The 21,422-nt window shown below is 41.6% G+C and overlaps 1 protein-coding gene across 1 annotated transcript in view; it reads left to right on the top strand.

Annotated features, from left to right (window-relative positions):
• The first annotated feature begins 3,315 nt into the window (after positions 1-3,315).
• Positions 3,316-21,422, top strand: part of abcc3 (ATP-binding cassette, sub-family C (CFTR/MRP), member 3) — a 50,246-nt gene continuing 32,139 nt past the window's right edge. The window contains exons 1-7 of the mRNA XM_080789674.1: positions 3,316-3,638; positions 15,563-15,739; positions 16,494-16,619; positions 17,315-17,452; positions 18,654-18,779; positions 18,990-19,051; positions 19,995-20,126. Coding sequence (XP_080645800.1) covers positions 3,603-3,638; positions 15,563-15,739; positions 16,494-16,619; positions 17,315-17,452; positions 18,654-18,779; positions 18,990-19,051; positions 19,995-20,126 — 797 coding nt within the window. The 5' untranslated portion in view covers positions 3,316-3,602. The remainder of the gene's footprint in view (positions 3,639-15,562; positions 15,740-16,493; positions 16,620-17,314; positions 17,453-18,653; positions 18,780-18,989; positions 19,052-19,994; positions 20,127-21,422) is intronic.

Here is a 21,422-nt window from a genome sequence, read left to right as displayed (position 1 = left end):
AACTCATGGAAATAAAGCTCAAAAGCTGCCCTCCCTTGCGCCATGAATACTAATAGTAGGCCAGTTTAACATCCAGGCGCATAGCTCCATCTTCTGGCTGAATCAAGCATGACTATTTCCAAATCCCAATTTTCCCAATACTTTGAAATACTCCACTATCTCACAGAAGCTGCAGCAAATATTGTACTTTTATGTCCACTACATTTATTTGAAAACGTTCGTTACTAGTTACTTTGTAGATTTTGATTATTATTACAAAACATATATTAAAGGAGAATTCCATACTGAAAGGCTTTCTTACCTTTCTTTGTAGTTGTTATGTCCCCACCAAAGAGGTCCAGGTGTTATTTTGTGCAAAAGCTCCTGATTGGCTATTTCCCCTACCATAAGCCCTAAATGAATTGAATGGGAATTGAATGGGGCTATGGGGTGTTGTTCTAATTCGCTTATTTCCATCGCTCAAAATTATAATTTCTTTGTATATATCCTCTCTTCATAATGTAAATAATATCCCAAGCGGCACACTTTACTACTTCTTTCGATGGAAATAAGCGAACTAGCATAACACCCCATAGCCCCATTAAATTCCCATTCAATCCAATGCAATTCATTGAGGGCTTATGGTAGGGAAAATAGCCAATAATAGACCTCTTTGGTGGGGATGTAACGACTACAAAGAAAGGTAAGAACGATAAGAAAGCATTCTAGCATGGAATTCTCCTTTAACCACTTCAGCCCCCCCTATACAAGCTCACAATGCGGACTTGTGATGTGACGCATTGTGTGCTTGTAGATCTGCTATCTTCCAAAGATTGTTATACATTTGAAAACTTGAAATGGGACATTCTGCATAATGAGTACTTTTACTTTTGGTATAAAGTACATTTTGATGCCAATACTTTTGTACTTTTACTCAAGTACATTTTGAATTCCGGACTTTTACTTCTAACAGAGTATTTCTACATTGCCTGTAGACACTGTGTAGATGTGTGATGTGATAATGTGTGTGTGTGTGTGTGTGTGTGTGTGTGTGTGTGTGTGTGTGTGTGTGTGTGTGTGTGCGTGCGTGTGTGTGTCTGTACCACAGTGATCTCATTGTTCTAATTAACCACTAGATGGAGTCCTTTGCCCCTTTTCATATAGCATCCACACAGGGCCTCTTGAGAGTCAAGTTGACCCCAGAATGGCTATTCGCACGGCTGGATTAACACCACTGAGCGCCCGCAAAAATGTGGCTGTTTTGGGACGTTTTGGCGGCGGTTTTATGTCGTTATATTGGCCTATTCCCGGTCGCTGCCTTCTCACCAACAATAAAACACTAATCCATTTATTTCATTCGGATTTATAGCAGGGAAAATGGCTGTGGATCTTTTTCTTTTAGGGCCCCCTGGTGCCCAAAGTGCCCATATGGTAGATCCGGCCCTGGCTATTCGAGGGCCTGTCTTACTTTATGTTGGTTCACTAAGATTTAGTATTCCTTTCATTTTGTGCAATTATATTAATGTTTTCTCCCTGACTCTGGGAAACTTGTCAAGGTCTTCGCTCACAGATAGCGTTGGGTCCTCCCTGCTGCATTCTTCTTCCTATTCTCTTCTCCCCCTCACCTCAGTTGCCTGTCTCTCTCTCTCTCTCTCTCTCTCTCTCTCTCTCTCTCTCTCTCTCTCTCGCACTCTCTCTCTCTGGAGGGCTGAGCTAAGATATAATCATCAATGAATGTATTCCATGATATGCCTTTATGTTGCTTGAAGATCCTGCCACAATCTGTCAAATAACATCCACGTATACGTGTATTCGTGTAATAAATATCACTTGAGACCACTTGAGACAGTATTTGTTATTACTTATTCCTCAACCGTACAGTGTACAAATTAGCCACAACAGTACGTATCAGACACATGCCATGCCATGCTATGCCATGCCATGCATACATACATACAGATGGCATTCTACAGCAGTGTTTATAGTTTCAATGTACAGATATTGTACTGTTAGAGGAATTATATGTTCTTAGTTTATATGATCTTAGATGACTAGGCCTATTTCTACATGCATTTGAATGATGTATTACCTTAATTGTGTTGTTGATTAAGGGCGTCTGATAAATGCTTAAATTGTCATGCCACATCGTCATGTCATGCCATATGTGCAATATGCCTATGTCATACTACTACTACTACTCTGGGAACACAACAATACAATCTGGGAACCCATCTGCAAAACAAAGGGAGATTTAGCTCCACAGTCCACTCAACAGTCTGTCTAATCTCTCTGTGAAACCTGTTTTTTCAACATGTATTTCAATGCCTCTGTATTCACACAAACCTGCCATGTCATGCCATGTCATGTTGACGTCATCATGACATGGCATTTCCATGTCATGCTACTTTTTGTGTAAAGGTTTATGGACTTTTAATGTTTGCTTTAAAGCAGGCTGTGATGTCATGTGGCAGTGTCAGCCAAGTCTATGGACTTTTAATGTTTGTCTTGAGGACACCCTCACTTAACTTTTTTGGTTTGGTTTGTGTGAACACAGACACAATGATTTAATTGGCTGATCACCCCATAGCGAAGATTTGATTGGCTGAGCAAAATACAAATTGATGGATAAGACGCCAAAAGGGATTAGCCGAAGGACATTTGTGATGATTTGATTGGCTGAGCACAGAATGTGACGCATGATGATGTATGATGATAAGAGTTCCCATCACTTCACACAAGTGTGATTTTTAACAGCTTTTGTCCTCACACGTCTCAAGATTTACCATTGACAATGAACGGAGAGATTAGGTCAAAATTCCGCTAAATAAAATATCAAAACATTAAACGCCATTGATTGACATTGAGCAATCACAGGCAACAGGCATTCTGATTGGCCAGTATGAGATGATTTACGATGATCAAATCAAATCAAATCAAATTTTATTTATAGAGCACATTTTCAAAGACCAGGAGGCCAACCAAAGTGCTGATAAGAGTATGATGATAAGAGCGCCCCTCACTTCACGGGTGTGATTTTTATGAATAGTTGAACTAAAATAGTTACAGTAAAATGTAGTTAAGTTATAAAGTACACTCTACATGTAGCATGTCAGTGTGTGTGTGTGTGTGTGTGTGTGCGTGCGTGCGTGTGTGTGGGCGTGTGAGAGACTGTGTGTGTGTGTGTGTGTGTGTGTGTGTGTGTGTGTGTGTGTGTGTGTGTGTGTGTGTGTGTGTGTGTGTGTGTGTGTGTGTGTGCGTGCACCAAAGGCGGGGCCTACGGTGCGGTGGGCGGGGTCGTCTCTCCATCACGACATTCTCCGGATGGATGACTTCTGCAACGGAAGAGTGTGTGAGATTTTACTGAACGACGCGGACAGCAAGAATTCTGAATTCAGTGAAGGCTGTGTAGAAGACCGTACTGGTCACCGGGCTGCTGTTGTTTAAAGTGCCTCGCCTACCACCACCACCACGGCTCCATTCGTTTACACACGTGAGAGAAGATTGGCATGTGAGAACTGAAACAAGTCTGCTTCTTATGCGAAGGACTAAAATAAACATACTGGTGGAAGAAGGAAGGGAGCGACCTGTCAGAAGGAGCAGGAAAAGATCGACCCTCCACGGAGATGGAGCGGCTGTGCGGACCAAAGCTCCCGTTCTGGGTAAGTATTACTGGGGGGGTTGTCACTCACAGTCACTTCAGTCACTTGTGGTGGATGTGACCAACTCCTCCGTCACTCCGTGCATCTCTCCCACTCATCATGATACTCGTCAAACTCAGGATGAAGTGATGAACAGCTTATTTTAACGATATAGTAGTCCCTATAGTTGTTTTTTCCCTCGTTCCATGTCGTCGTCGTCGTCTCTTTTCCGATTCTGTACAGTTATCACCTGGCAACGTTTTGGCGTTTCTTTTTATCTAGCCAGCTATTTAGTTGTTAAGTCCGTGAAACTGATATACTGCTTGTTTGAGAATGAGATAGTAGATTTAGATAGAATTCTTAACAAGTTTGTCCAGGACCATGAAGGCAGGTAGGCTATTGTAGTGCCTGTTGCAGGCTTATAGTTGCAGCTAATGTGAGGTCAGGTATGCCAGCTGATTTTAATTGACTTTTAAATGCTTTTACGTGTGAAACAAGTCAAGCGCTAACAAATAGTACTTGGTCGTCACGTCAGGACTTAGCTTAATCAAATGAAGCCATTCTGCAGAGACCACCGCCGACAGGACCCTCTGTGTTTAGACTATAGGGTTGGGCTCTCTTGTGTTTATGTCCACCTGACTTTTTCAACTTCCTGGATATTCCAATGATGTCTCGGTGGCTTAAGTTGCTTATACTCAGGAGTTCAATTGAGCTCATCTAAAGCTCTTGTGTTGTTGTTGCTCATGTCCATTCCTAGTTCAGTGGTAAGTGAAAGTGAATACAGGAAAGGTGGGCAAATACTTCAGGATGGTGCTGCCTACACTCCCTGGTGTCCACTCCCCCCCCCCCCCCCCCAAAAAAAGTGCTCACACATTTCCCTAGTGCCCACCTCGCCCCCCCCCCCCTTGAGTTTGGTGTCCTCCACCCTTCCTGTTACCCATCATGGCATGTTTAGTTTTCAATCAGTTAGATCAGGATCTGACCCCAACTCACTTAGATTGCACTGTCACAATTCATTGAATATTCAGCTGCCCCTCCAGCTGATTCTTAGAGCTGTATTTCAGCAAACTAATTGGACAATTATTTTAATCTCTCTTTAACATCTTTCAAGCTTACAGTCGGTAGGTACATTGATTTAAGCCAAGAGAGGGAGAGAGAGAGAGACACACACAGACATACACTATAATAAGAACAATACAAGAACCAAAACCGAAAATGTCAAAGTCACTGTGATGACTGGAAATCAAAACAGTAGTGACGTAGCCTAGTGACTAGTGATGTAGCCTTCAGCTTTAGATCTCATCCATTATCACCAAGGCCACGACTTGTCATGTGGCTGCACTTTACAGTTCATAGACCCTCCTGGGTCCATTTGGTTTCATAAATATCTGAACAACAATACACCATGAGATATATCTATGTAATAAGTAAACAAAATCACCTAATTTGACTTCATTCAGAAGTCAGATTTGTTGTGGTAAATTGAGATAAACCATGGAAGTACAGTACATTCAGGAAATGTGTTTAATTTCCCCACAATGGAGTGTTTACTTTCTAGCCTCGCTTGGTCAGGGCAATTTTATTTTCCTTGCGATTTGTCTGGTTTTCCAGTCTGTTTACTTTCAGACCCCAAAGACTGCTAAGCTCACACAAATTCAGGAAATGAGAGTTGTGAAACTCCTGATTGCAGCTTAAGGCCGAATCACATTTCTGTGAAAGAGGTATATACTGTATGACTATGAGACCGGTAACATCAAGGCTGTGTGAGTCATGACCATAAAACCTTTGATTCTGTGAAAAACGTTAAATGAAAAACGCTAAACAAAGGGTATTTATTAGTATATCATATCATTCAATATTACTTTTTGTTTTCACAGAACCAAAGGTTTTATGGTCATGATTCACCAGGATCCTGAGAGTTTTCAGTGCGTCCAGAAAACCATGACCACTGCGATGCTCCATATACCTGTTCTTTTTGTGTTACTTGTCACTTATCTTCCTAAACATACTGAGGAAACATTTTTCAAACCCATTTAGGCCTGAGGCCGATTCTAAAAACGCCTCTAAATGCTGAAGTTTTCTGATTTTTTTATTTTTTTACATTTTTGAATACTGTACATACTGTACAGAACCCCAAAAGGGGTTCCCGCCCAGAATGGGTAAAGAAGAATTATCTTCCTAAACAGGCAACACACCTGTCTATTTATTACTTTATCTGCGACATGACCCATCACCAAAATGTTAGTTGCCCTCTTGCGGCATGACAAACGAATACATAAACAAGTCTAACCCCCCCCCCCCCCCCCCACAAAAACAAAAACAGCAACACCTATTTTGGCTCCAACATCTGTGACCCATGAATCTCACACTTTGTGTAGCTCCGAGCACTTCCTCTGGTTTTTTTTATTGGGTGTTTGTGGTTGGCCTAGATTTATAATGGGCAAATTCCTAAAAATCATAACCATATCCATCAATGCACCAATGAGTGCATCATCGTTTTAGCAATTGAAGGTTTGGAATCAATAATGGTGACAGAAACACAATTTTCTAATCTGGAGCATTTCCGCTCAAGCAAGCTGTTGAACTGAACTCCAGTGTAAAAAAAATAAAAGATACAAAATAAAATCACAGAAGAGCATGCTGACGGCACATGACTACAGTCAGTTCAAAGGACAACCTAAAGCCACATCACAGTCAAATATGGCCAACAGCAGTTCCTCGCCCCCCCGCAGACAGCCTTAACAGTAGTCTGTCTCCCACAACCCAAAAGCTGTGGGTCTAACGGGGACCAGATGGCAGCCATGCTGCTGCCCAAACTAGTTTCGGGAAGCCCCTGAGCATTTCATGACAAAAGCCCAGACAAATATGTCACCCAAGCTCCCACTCTGTCTGCGGTGCGCTACACACTGTACAGTATCTATATCATTGACTGTTCATTGACTTTGTTTGACTTTTGCCGGCATTGCTGATAAGCAATCAAGTTTCTTTCATCAGAACGAGAAACTGGGACAGTTGTATAGGATCTTTTAAAACCACACAATGCTGCATACGTTGTGCTGGGAAAATGCGGGGGCATTCAATTTGTATTTTTTTCTCCACTGTGACATCTTTGTTATTTGCTAGTGTACAGTAAACTGACAGGACATGAGAGAGAGATGGGGAGTGACTCACATTTGAACCCGCAACATGCTGGTAGGCTCAATTAGCAGCCTATGGGCTCCATTTTTGTCACCACTAAACCACTTATCCCTAAACGTCTTTGCCTTTTTCTACTATTTTGAAAAACATTTTGAATAGTTCAACTAGCCAATCCACATTAACACATTGTGAGCTTGTAGACTAGCCATTTTAACTATTCAAAAATGTTTTGCAAAATAGTAAAAAAGGCAAAGAAGTTTAGGTATAAGGGGTTTAGCGGTGACGAAAATGGAGCCCTAAGTGTCCGGACGTCCACGCCAGCCTTCCGGGCCTCTTTTTTACTATTAAGTTTAATGTGATGACTGACATTGTAAAATCAACCCGACTGTTTAAAACATTAGTAGGCTATGTGGTTACAGTGGAGCCACGTTTAGTTTAAAACGGATCTCCTGTGCCGTGAGTGCTCTCCCCCATATCTGGACTCTGTCCAAATTAATGAAATGAATCATGAATGTTAATATTAATGAGTTGGTCCATTGTCACTCCTTACCAGACTCCACCCTAGAACAGGTGTGAGGTGTTTGTTCAGCTTTTCAGGTTTTGTTCAGAACTGGCCCTTGGTGGCTTTCAAAAATGCATGGAGTACTGTATGCCTGACCTGTCAATAACATACCATGCTTACAACCAATATTTGTACTCAACTGTGTGTACTACTGTACTGCGTATCACACATACTCGTCTTTTAGAACTACTAGAACTACCCTGTATGACACAAGTGAACTGCTTAGCAGCTGTCGCAGTCATTGTCAGTGGCAGCCTGCTTTGTGAGTTTTCTCCAGTTTGAAAACTCAGCTGTTGTTTCTCACATTTATTGAGTGCTATAATAACTTAACCCTATGTAGAGTAGTAGATAGTTACACTATTGTTAAATAAAACATGCTTTTTCTTGCTCGTGTATTGTATGCATTTCCATTTGGTAAATGTCTTTGTCCAATGACAACAGTAATAGCTATTTGAGAGAGAGGAATAGAGATGGAGAATGTATATCGTCTCTGTCGTGTGGAAACCTCTCATGTTCAAAACTGTTACTTTTCAGGATTCAAATTCAAAAACATGCGTAAGAAATAGGGGCTACAAACATAGCAGTATACCAAATAGCATGTTGCATAATTCGTTTTGTTTGTCTGTAAATCCACATGGGACATTCACAATCCTTCAGGGTATTAATGGACTAATTACGCTACCGAACATTTTATGCCTGTCACTAGGTTACTAATTCCCACCGTGTTGGCATCAAACCAGATATTGTAAAAGTTGAGATAGATGGCTAACACAACCAAAAAAGCATCAAAAGCTAGCTAAAAAAACAAAAAAAATAAAAAACCCTCAAATAAACACTTTTCAGGTTAAAATGTCTGAATCTAGATTTAGAAACGCATCGCGATGTGACTTTCACATACAATATGTATAACAGGAAATATACAGTAGTATTGGGGAGTGCAGTGTGCACTCTGCTGGTGTTTTATTGCCTGATTTATTTTCTTCCCATTGTATATAGTACAGCATATAGTATCTATAGGGCTAGGATTTCTAGGTGGGCACAGGGCCAGATGGAATTGGACCAAATCATGTGCAACTACACTACTACAGTATGCAATCCTCCAGGCTTTTTCTTTTCTTTGTTTCACAACCTTCACTGCCACCAACAAAGTCAGACTGAAATTTGATAATAATAATATATTTGCTTAAAAAAAACTTTTGTCCTAATTCCTACATTGAGATAACTTTCTAGTTATGGAGTCATACTTTTCACATATAAATAATCTACGTTGTGCCTTCAGGGTTGATCGTTGCATAATGGTCTTTGTATAAGCAAGGATTATGTTTCTGAAACTGTATGACTCAAAAGTTGCACAAAGCTAAACCCTACCATCAGATCCCCATGGTCCTGACTTGCTAGGTACAGTACTACTGTATGCGACAATCCCACTGAGTAACAGGATTCATTAGGTGGAAAATTACTTGATTGTGAGTGGTTAATAATGAAAATGGACTAATTATCTTCAGTTCATCATAATCATCAAAGGGATTAGGCAACATTATATCAGGGGGTCACGTTTTTTAACCCATTTTGGGCGGGAACCCCTTTTGGTGTTAGGATTATGTTATGCTTTAGCTATTTTTGAAGAATCATGAAAAGTGACATGAAAGTGTTTGCGAACGACACAGAAAAACAGCTTTTTCAAGAAAACTGTCAGGATTTAGAAGACATTTGCAGAATCGTTCCCAGGTCAAAATGGGTTAATGGCATTGCAAGGGAATTGTCTAGTTGATTGACAGCACTTCTCGACATTTTTAGTTTCAGGTTTCAGCTCTTAGTGCTCTCGATATCCCTTCATGAGTGAGAAATGAGAGGGTACATAATGCATTTAGTGGAGAGTGAGACTGCAACTTGAAATTATGGCAATTTCTGTGCCTTTCTAAACATATCTGCTTTCTTCTGACCTTTTTAATGACTTTTCCTTCCCATAGTAAGTGGTCTCTGTCAGCTGTTTGCTTGCAAGTGCCACTGCCATGCCATGAACACTTGCTATAAAATATGTTTTTATGTGGTTGCATCCTCCTAAAAGGTTGAAATAGTTCAGTTAGCGTGTGTACGTGTGTCTTTTTGTCAGTTGCGGGTCATTATCTAAACACTTGTCTCTGTACACTCAAACATTAGGCTTTCGCTGTGATTAATATGCGAGTTGAAACCACCACGATAAGATTGAGGGAGTTAAGCTGGCAATGCATTCTTTAGTGCAAAGTTTAGAGTAGACGTGAATTTTTAATTTTTTTTGTAAAATAACTGGCACAGTTTTGTAAATTTATTTGATCTATACTTTATTTTCTTGACATTGTCCTAATGTTACCTTTTTAGTAGTACACTGGAGGAAATACTTCGGTCATTGCACATTTTAGAAGCGTTACTTATCATCACTTGCCTTTTTGTTGGACATAAATAGTGAAAATGGACGATCTACAAGCTCAATAGCTTCCATTTTAGACCGTTTTTGACTTTTTCGACCAGCCTTGTGGTTAGAGTGTCCGCCCTGAGACTGGGAGGTCGGGGTTCAATCCCCAGGCCGGGGTAATACCAAAGACTCTGAAAATGGGACCCAGTGCCTCCCTGCTTGACACTAGGCAAAAGGGTTGGATTGGGGGTAAGTCCCTGCGACATACTAGCGTCATGTCCAGGGGGTGTACTTGTACATCAAGCTGCGTCACGCTACAGAAACAGGAGATGGGCTCCTGCCCCCATGGGCCTCATGGCTACTTACTTACTTTTTGGTTAGTTCATCCATCCACATGTCTCACCAACCATCAACATTTTCAAAACTGGCCACAATAAAGCACTGGAACTGGAAACACTGGAAAATTATCTGAATATCCTTGCATATATATTCATCCGTAGTCTTGTTAGTCACCAGCATCAAACTTGATAAAAAAGATCAGGGTTACAGGGTTTTCAGATGTGGCATTTCTCTCATTAGGCCAACCCTCAAGTTGCGTGCTGCACAGTTAATTAACAAAAGATCGAGATCTAGATTCAGACACCTATGCAATCTCATTTCTAAATTTGAGCAAGAATCGCACAGCAGATTGCTGTCTAATTCATTTTAGTTACTCTTGTGTTTTTGCTACAAGAGAGAGACTTTAAGAGAGGTTTAAGTCAAGCACTTTGATATTGTCTGTTTAAAGCCACCGTAGTTGGCTCCAGGTGCCACATTTTGAATATACGTAATGTTCAGCAACTACAGACTAAAGACAATAGATATTTTCGTGGACAAAATGAGAACCGTGTGAGAATTGTGATCTCAATTCTTGTGGAGGAAAGAAATCGAGATTCACATTTGTGCAAGAATCGTGCAGCACTATAGAGGGTATGCGCGTGACATCATCATCAAACCCGGAAGTTATGCAGGAATGCTTACGGAGTGGCAAAAAACTACTTTCTGGCCTTGACAACCCATGCATCCAAACAGAAAGGTCCTATCTGATTGCATGAAACAACGTTAAACAATGTTAAACTCACTTTGCCTGTTGCTTTGCCACTCGATGTGCCATTCACTTTAAGCATGCGCATACCCTCTATTGGCCGGCGCCCGAGTAGTTACGTGAAGGTTAAATAATCTTCTCGGATGTCCTACTGTATGTTACAGTATTTATTTCAATCCGATATTTTAACCATTTCTAGTAGAAATGTCCCCATTCTTCATTTCCATGTCACTTTATTGCCTTATAAGTAAGTCGCCTTGCCGAGCCATGAGGCCCATATAGGGCAGGAGCCTATCTCCTGTTTCTGTAGCGTGAGGCAGCTTGATGTACAAGTACACCCCCTTATTGCCTTATGCGAGGGTTTAATTATTACTCACGACTAGTGCAGTACAATAGGGCCTGTTATCAGGGTACTTAAAGGCCAGTATGGTGAGGGTGAGTCGTTGTGTAGACTAGAGCTCCATATACTGTATGGGTCGGCTGACCTTCCTTTGTCCTTCATTAGCGGGCTATACGGCCATTCCCGTTCGGGGCAGTGACGTCAATTATTGAATTATTGCTCATGTCAGTCATCTCTGCATTTGGGCAAAAAGAAACAACATAATTGGGCGTAAATTGGACAGACAGACAACACAAATACACAGGCCAGAAATCTATAGATGCATTTATAGATGGATATTAACTGTGGATGTACTGTTTGTGCCTGCCTTTAATTGCCTTTTGTTTTTGAAAGAATGCAGAGAGTTGTTTCAGAGAGTGCAATTTGTATTCAATTTTTATGTTTTACAGATCAAAGTATTTTTTTTTTCTTGGCTACTTGCACTGTACAGTACAAGTCACGTTTCTCCCCCACTCTCTTCGGGATGTGCATTCATTGCAAGTCAAGGATGACTACTAATGTACATACTGTATATTGGAGCCTTTTGGCCATTTGCGTAATTCCATTATCTTGGATTGCCAGGCTTAATTTGGAGGAATGGAGGCTCCAGCCCCAGGCTTCCCCCAAGCCTAAAAGAGGAGATACAATAACATTATGCCTGGGGTAATTGTAAATGCTTACCGGTATTACATTTTCTGTCCAGTCATAGACAGACCCCGTGTGTATCCATTTTCGCTTACCGGTATTTTATTTGGGTGGAAACCACAGACAAATAAGTATCAGTGTATCACATAAAAAATAAATAATCTCAATTAGAATCAAATTTAGCCCATGCCCTGAGGGTAATCTGAAAAGAACAAGGTTGTAGCCCCACCCCCAAATCTGAGGATACATGGGACGGTGTTTACGATATCTTGACGTCAATAGACATGATACTGTAACAGCTGGCCCAACCGCCACAACACTAGATCATACTATACAGTATACACACACACTATTTTGCTCACATTCCCCCCGAACATACACACACACCCCTACTGCCGTGTGTGTGTGTGTGTGTGTGTGTGTGTGTGTGGTATGACGGCTATCTACAAGGTAGCAGCTGTGTTTATCTTCTGTTAGTGGGTGGGCCTATAATATAACTGTTTGTCCATGGAAACACATTTACCACTGCCACCACTATGTCATTGTAGTCACAGCAAAATGTATTAATTTGCACATTAAGACATTGTGTGACGCGTTTTGAGCTTATAGATCCATTGTAGATTTCCTCTATTTTTGAAACATTTTGAAATGTAAATAAATAATTGCGATTATGTTATAATTGTGAGTGACGGGGCTAGACCTTGTTATCAGGACTATGGTGTGTGTGTGTGTGTGTGTGTTAACCACTTAAAGTCCATATGGTTGATATGGTCTTTTCTGTTTTTAAGTATTCTATTAACACAGTTGAATAAACACACTTATATCCCCAATAGTTTTTTATATCAATTAAGGCAATTAGTTGATTAATTGTTGCACCTCGCATATGGATTATCTGTGTACAGTACGTGTGTAGGATCATATGGATGCAGAGATTAAAATAGGGTGCATTTTGCATCCCAAAACGCAGTTTATAGTTAAGGGACGCATAAAAAAACCGCTATATTTTGTTATCTTTAGTCATTTCTTCTTCTGTTTTCTACATGAATATAACCCCATTATAACCATATAAAATGAAATGGGAGTTAAATATGACTCCTAACGTCGTTGAAGTGGGACTCATAAAATGTCCCTGGGACTCGTCTAAAAGACCATCCCTGCATCCCGGGACTCATTACATTGAAAACCTATTTACATCACTGTGGATGATTAGAAAGAGATGTTACAGTAACCTAACTAACCTTGTGTAACTGTTCCAGAAAAGTAGATGAGTGAGTTTTCACATTTGGCAACGCCAGAAATGTGATTTCTGTTTCTGTTTTTCTTTCTTTCTCACACTGCACAGTATTATTAAACTGGGTGTGTTACTCACTGCCACACATGGCTGCTTTTCATTTTTCATACATTTCATGCAAGTTAAGCGCTTTCATGGTTTACCATTTGTACTAATTTGTAACTTAGGGACATATGGCAATGCTTCATCATGTAGTTCAGTTCAGGTCATTTTTGTTCATTCCAGAGCATTTTCATTTATAGCTGCAATAGTTACTTGAAATGTATAGGGCATTGTTCATTATTAGTTCACATATACTTTAAAATGGTACAGTTTAATAATACATTCTACAAATTTGAAACGTATCGAGCATCATGATCGTTCAGGCACGGCAGTCAGGCGGTTCTCCATGCTCTGCTCACCCAATCTCCTTCATTCTCATTCGCTAGCATGAAGCTAATACAGCGCATACAGGTACACGCACCCATGGCAGCCTTTCTAAGCAGAACACTATTTGTACATGCTCAGCATTTGGTTCACAGCACCGATCCTGCAGCCTGTCTGTGTCATCAAAGTCCCAGCCTCCTCCCTGTGGCATTTAGTTCATGATGTTGTTGAATGTACAGACGGTCTACAGTATGATTCTGTGTATTGTTTTGGTAACTGGTGCCCTTGAATGGTTCAATGTTACGTTTACGCAATAACTCCATAAGGCATTGATGTAAATAGGTTTTCAATCTAATGAGTCCCGGGATGCAGGGATGGTCTTTTAGATGAGTCCCAGGGACATTTTATGAGTCCCACTTCAGCGACGTTAGGAGTCATATTTTGCCATTTATTCAAATGTAACTCATTTCATATGGTTATAATAATAATAATAATACAACCATTATGCCCAATGGCAGTTGCATGGAGTTGCATTGGTGCGACATGTCCTTAAAACTGTGTTGTTACCAGCTCAGTGTCCTTAAAACTGTGTTGTTACCAGCTCAGTGGCCTTGTGGTTAGAGTGTCCGCCCTGAGACTGGGAGGTCGGGGTTCGATCCCCGGCCGGGTCATACCAAAGACTCTAAATAATGGGACCCAGTGCCTCCCTGCTTGACACTCAGCATCAAGGGTTGGATTGGGGGTGGGAAGTGAGGACGCTGGCGTCGACTGTTCGCCGCTTCACCTCCCAATGTATGAATGAATGAACCATTGTAAAGCGCTTTGAGCACTTGGAAAAGCGATATAAAAATGCAATTCATTATTATTAAGGAGTTGCATTGGTGTGACATGTCCTTAAAACTGTGTTGTTGCAAGGAGTTGCATTGGTGTGACATGTCCTTAAAACTGTGTTGTTGCAAGGAGTTCCATTGGTGTGGTTTTGGCCTTAGGCTCTGCTTCTGGGGGTTAGTGATCTCGCATTCCATGTCATGCTTTCACACTAGGCACAGATAGTGTGTAGTATCACGGGAGCCACACCTCCAAACTGATGATTAATCCTGATGAAAGTGTCTGACTGCAAATCACTGCTCTTGATAATTAAACTGCATGTGTAACCACAACAGTATGAACAAACTAGCGGTTGTTTAGTAACTGGTTACCAAGACAACATGGCTTTAAAATATAAACACAGCCCTTGGTAAAGTGGTATGGTGTACATGTGATAATGCAGTATCCAAATATTGCCTTGAGTGAACCACTGAGCTCAAGCTTTTGAGGGCTGAGCCAGGAATGGACATGTATTTAGCTTCCAGATCAAATCTGGGTGCACTTATTTATATAGCACATTATATACTGTATCAAGTGCAGTTCAATTGCTTCACAGAAGAGGTTAATAGAAGAGATTAAAAGACAGGAGGCTTAAAAATGAAGAAAAACAGGCTCTGCCAGAAAAAAAACGAATCTTTAAGAAAAAAAATCACACCCCCCACACCCCACTCTCTCTCTCTCTCTCTCTCTCTCTCTCTCTCTCTCTCATTAGCAGGCAACAGTGCAGCACTATCCCTCTCTCTGTTTCTGGCACAACAGCGCCCCTACTGGTACTCGTAGTCATATACTAGTGCTCATTAACGTCACATAGGTAACGTCACATAGGTGTACACGGACATTGCTGTTCCTTTGAGTGGTTGCACCACTCAAAAAGTCTGTGAAGTCATCTCTAGGCCTGTCACAATTAAGTACTTGAACTAATAGCAATTATTTTGCATAATCATTCAAACGTTTCCATTATTCTCTATAAAAACAGCTGGATAAAATGATCAGAAATATCATATTTCCATCATTATCTCTAAGTAATGTTTAACCATTTTCTTTTACCGCTTTAAACTTTGCATCTCTATATTGGGTTCAAAAGAAAACATTTTCATAAGTGTTCTAAAAACAGCGTGAAAGAACATGGTGGAGCATGTGACTCGGAGGAAATTACTTGCTACGGTGACAGCCCTACTCATCTCAACCTAATTGCCTACAATCTGGTCTGTCCCTATGCAGGTGGCCAATCAGACGATCCACTCGGAGAGGCCTGACCTGTCCACATGTTTCCAGATGTCTGTACTGGCATGGCTGCCCTGCGTCTTTCTGTGGGCCGTCTGCCCCGTCTACCTCTTCTACCTCCAGAGGAACAAAAGAGGCTACATCATGATGTCCGTGTTGAACCGATTCAAAACGGTGAGATGGGTTCATCCTCTCTCTCTCTCTCTCTCTCTCTCTCTCTCTCCCCCCTTGTGATGTGCGACGGTTGCTCTGTGTTTACTAAATACACTGGAAAAATCCCCACAAATGCTCATCAAAATGTTTAGATGAGTTATTTGGCAATGATAACGTTCCAAAGCTCCCGCACGCGGCACGCCCATGCCAAAGATGATGCATCTTCTTCTATGAGTCACTCTCCGACCCACTCCATTCCCATCTTTACCCTCCTCCCGTAGACCCGCACGGCTAATGTATACGCTGTTGCGTCACCTCTTCCATTGGTGTCGCTTGCTTTCAAATGAAAAGCGCTAAATGATGCTTTTTTATTTTTTGCAGACGTAATTCCATTGAGTTGACTTTTAGAGATTGAAGAATGTATTAACAGATTGGAGAACTGTTAACTGTTAGAACTGTTAACTGTGCGCGCCACCATAAATCATTACACTCGTTTACAATAGGGTCCTCCATTTTCAATTCATCATGACATTTAGAGACGTACAAATATACAACTTCTATGTTGTGCGATGTATAGTAAATGAGCGTGTTACTGTACGTGTACAGTATGTTAACCTTTTATTTTAAATCCTATGTGCTTCGTTGACCAGAGTCCACCGATGGTCTTACCGATCTACAGACTTTGTAGATCTGCTTTGTTTTTGCCAATGTTTGCCCCAAAATAATGATAGGCTTCATGTGGTTAATCTCTTTCCTTTGACTGTTGTTTGCTCAGGGGTTTGGCTTGGCGCTGTGGATCGTGTGTTGGACAGATCTCTTCTATACGTTCTACGAGTTGGACCAGGGTCTGACTCAGCCGCCCATATTCTTTGTCACTCCCCTGGTGGTCGGCATGACAATGGTGAGAACGTTACACAAGTATTACACTTTTACATTAAAAGGGCACTTTTTACTAGACACATTACGCACTTTGTGATGCACAGGGATATCACTTTATTATTACCAAAAATGGACTAGAATAGAAGTATTGACTTTTATCAAGTAATTGTTAAGGCCCGGTCTAACATTCACTGCTCTTAAATTGCAACTCATCTGGTAGCTAATGAATACTAATATGAATGTGTTGGTGTGTAAAACAGTTTCTTACTAATCATTTCTAGTACATTTTGACTTTTCTTTTCCACCGTGCTCTGACTTCTACGTGCTCTGACTTGGTACGTTAATATCCACTGAAAATCGCACACAGTGGCAAGAGACCAAGAGTCAATTTAAATTAATGCAATGTATTGTTATTGTATTATAATGTATTGTATTGTTGATAGGCGGACAGAAGTACACCGTATTAAAGGCAGAGCTGCCTCAGGGAATGGACACAGTGCTGCCAATAACGTGTTGTGTCTTGCAAACATCACAACCATTTCACAGTCCTCGGAAGTGAAAAAGATTTGACCCGGTAAAGTTTGAGAAGGCGGTCTCTCCGTTTTCAGCTGTACTGTGTAGCTAATCTAACTCAATCTTTCCCTCTGGGCTCGCCCACTTCCTCCTCTCGGCCTCCTGTTTAATAACTCCCCAACCCCCACGCCTCTCCTCCATCAGCTGCTGGCCACCTTTCTGATCCAGTTCGAGAGGTTACGCGGGATTCAGTCCTCGGGCGTGCTCTTCATCTTCTGGTTCCTGTCGGTGTTGTGTGCCCTCGTGCCGTTCCGCTCCAAGATCCTACACGCGTCCAGCAAGGTGAGAAATCACACTGCAGTCCTGATGTGGCGACCTCTGTCTACTCCTTCATCAAACCCTCACTACCTCACTTACTTACTCGCCACAGTCTCTCCTCATCCCACACACCTCTGGCCGTATTGGGAGCTTGCTGTAAGGTAGAGGTTTTCAAGGGGTCATGCGGGGACACGCTACAGACTGTAATGTGCCGCAAAGCGCCACTGCAAAGCCCTCCAGAAGGACAGACTGACAGGCAGATTTATGAGTGTAAATTAGGAGCGCCAGAGATTAACACACAGGAAGTGGTTAGATAAGATACAACGTGCAAGATGCAAATTTAAAAACGCAGCACTGTGTTGTGTCACAAGGAACTAGCAGCGACATTACCATTTTTAAAAGACAAGGCAGAGTTCATTGAGAGTTGTATTGTCGACAACAAAGAGCCCATGAGACCAAAGCGTCAAATGTATTCCACATGTGAACATAGCATGTACTTTTCTGGCAAAGAGACAGAGAGAGACTGGCTGGCAGCCGTTAGGCAGGGTCGTCCCGGGCCACTGCACTCCTTGCGCTCCTGTAATCGCGTTGATTCAACACATGCAAATGCCCAAGTAAGAGCCTTAGGAAATAAAAAGAATGTCATTACATAATAAACCGATCGAGCAGTGTTGTTTTTGGCAGCAAATTTAGATTTTAGTTTTAGACGTAGTCTCTTGAATAGTTTTCATTTAGTTTCGGTCACATTTTAGTCACCTGGAATGTTTTAGTGTTAGTCTAGTTTTAGTCGACTAAATGTCATAAGATTTTAGTCTTAAAATGTATTTTGGCAGGCCTTGATGCCGTCGTAATGACAAATTTTACACTTGCTCAAAATAGCCGCTGCGACGCGTTGTGAGCTTGTAGTGCGGCTATTTTCAGCATGCAACCAAGTGTAAAATTACTTCTACTGGATCTCTTGTCCACTAGTAGTCCCTCCCTAACATTTTAGTCTAGTTTTTAATCTGTTGACGAAATTGTCAATACATTTAGTCTTTAGTTTTAGTCATCATGGCTTACTTTTCATTTAGTTTCCATTTAGTTTTCGTCTGTGAAAAAAGGTAGTTTTAGTCGACGAAAACAACACTGCGATCGAGTATGGTAAGTAATCGTACTGTATATCAATCACATCAGCACGCCACCAAACATCTGGCCTTACAGCACATTGTGGTGTTTTGTGTTTCAGAGCGAGGTCCCAGACAAGCTGCGCTTCACCATGTTCTACCTCTACTTCATCCTGGTGGTGTTGGAGCTCATCCTCTGCTGCTTCAACGAGAAGCCGCCTCTCTTCTCCAATGCCGTCACAGACCCGGTGAGTCAGACCCACCATGTACACTACAGTAGGTACACAGCCTAATGCTGTTTATTTATGCCTTGGCCACAGTCAGAAACGCACAGCCGCGCTCATATATAACATACCAGTGTAATTGCAGGCCTTGAATACCTCCCTTTGTCGAATCAAATTTGCCGACGGGGAACCGGCCGTTGTATAACCTTTGTCTGGCCTATTTTCTCTTTGCAGAATCCCTGCCCGGAGTCCACTGCAGGCTTTCTCTCCACTATAACCTTCTGGTGGTTCACCAGGTAGGCCTCCTCCGCTCTGTGGAGGGACACGTGTACATAACACATGTTGCATGCATCAATTATTCATCTATTTTTGCTTGATCACCTGTCCTAAACCCTATAGAGCGTGGCAGTCCCGCCCCCTACCAGGGCCCAGGAAATGATTCTCCGTTAATTTTTCCTCATAGACATTTCAAAAAGTATTTATTTAAAGAAAATTTTAAGCCTCGTACAAAGTTCGTGACAAATCATGACGACAAACAATTTCTTTCGGGCCGAACAAATAATTAGAAAAAAGAAGAAAACGGCAGGTTACAACACTTTTTTTTTGGTTCTGTTTTTCTTCTTTGTAATTATTTGTTTGGTCCAAAATATTGTGTTTGTTGTCATGATTTGTCACAGCTCGAGTTGGCTTTGTACGAGGCTTATAAGGACTTTAAATAAATAAGTTTTGAAATGTCTATGGGAAAAATGCATTGGGAATGATTTCCTGGGCCTGGCGTCGTCATGAAAGGGGGCGGGACTGCGACGCTCTATATCCTTCATTGACCGGCGTCCCACTGGGCTCTCTACTAGGCGCCCTCCTATTCCTCTCCACGGCAAATCTCTTTGCTGAAAATAGCCTATCTACAAGCTCACAGCGCGTCTCGTTGTGACGCACTGTGGGCTTGTAGATCTGCTGTTTTTGCCAAAGGTTTGCCCCAGTATAGGGACGCTAGCTTTCATGTGGTTAAAGCCTACAATTTGTACTTTGTTTACTGGGGTCAGTACTTGGCCCTGTCGTTTTTTTCCCTACACTAAATCTCTTTGTTGAAAATAGCCAATCGCTGATCTAAAATAGAATGTTCACCCCCCAGTACAGCATATACTAGCGAAGCTATTGTTCGGTTAAGTCGGGGCAAAATTCGATTGTGATTTCTCAAATAATGAAAAAGACTCTCAGTACATTGCCTTTCTCTTTCAGTATGGCCATTAAAGGCTACAAGATGCCCCTGGAGGCTAAAGACCTGTGGTCCCTGAACCAGCCGGACCAGTCCAAGGAGGTGGTGCCCAAGCTCCTCAACGAGTGGGACAAGGAGCTTGCCAAGGAACACAGGTACGGTACGGTACGGTACGGTACAGTACCGCAGCCACGTGGCCACCTCATGCCGGGTCACAAGCTTGACTATAACAAATACCGTAGCCTAATATCCACCACTGCCCAGCGTGTCCGCTAAATTCACAGTCAGGTGGTTGGAGGATGGGAAAGGAGAGAATGAACCAATGGGTGGGAAGATGGACTGTTTGCTAAGTCACAGTTTGTGGGGAAATATAGGATTGCTGTTGGTTGTTCAGATTTGCACTCTCAAACTATTACAGTATATAGTGTATGTACTGTATATCCTGTATGTCTATCAAGCGTCAACATAGACTGCTCCCTGTGTTCATACGGGGTACAAAGCCTAATCTCATCCTTTTGTCAACAATAGTACCACCTTTCACTCCTTTCTCACAATAGGGTAAAGGTGAGAGGAAGTGGTTGGGGCTGTGTGTGTGTGTGTGTGTGTGTGTGTGTGTGTGTGTGTGTGTGGCAGGGGGGCAGTCAGACAGATATTTTGTGAAGCTACCAAGGAAATCGGGATTTCCTGAAAGTTCATATAATGGCCTGTTGTGGCGCTGTCATTGGGCCCAAAAAAACCCATAGCCCCATAGAAGTCCATGTATTTGGGCCCAACTTCACCTAGACTGTATTACCTTAATAAACATGGTCATGAATACTTTCTGCTTCCAGTCACTAGTTTAAAGTCTCATTTCTAATGTCATAATATTCTTTTTGGAAAATTATGGTCCCATTTATAAAAAAAAAATTGTGCATGTCGCTGCATGCACAGATTTCACTTCAGGTCCGTCCCACTCATTCTATTAAGGCAGTTAAATGTTATTATGTCAAACCATTATCACTGCTGTGACATAGTGTTGTCTTCAGAGATCAGTAGGAAAGCCATGGGGGAGAAGTGGACTGAGTGGGACGGTGTAAGAGTGTTGTGTACACAGAACTTATCTCTGCAAAGATTAAAAGCCTGGTACAAGAATGTATTTATCCCGTTGGTGCACTGATGCGTTTTGCATACAGTACATTACACAGAGAACATTTTTGGTGTATATGCTGGTCCCATATGCTGTAGAACTTATATGTCTAGCCTTCTTCTAGCAGAACTGCATTGCTCAACCAAAGAAAAGTACATTTTACCCTTCAGATTCAGATACCTTTATTTGCCATTGAGTATACACTCTTATGTACACATGGCGTAACGATAAAGAACCTTGAACCTTGCAATCCAGAACTGCTGTATACTATAATGTGCTTATTATTTAAGTACAAAGCAGCCTAGTTGCCTCGTCTCTAAGAATT

This window comes from Protomyctophum bolini (assembly GCF_963924005.1).
Source record: "Protomyctophum bolini genome assembly, chromosome: 18".
NCBI classification, from domain to species: Eukaryota; Metazoa; Chordata; class Actinopteri; order Myctophiformes; family Myctophidae; genus Protomyctophum; species Protomyctophum bolini.
Note: the sequence above shows the minus strand (reverse complement) of the source record. Positions and strands in the feature narration are given on the sequence as shown.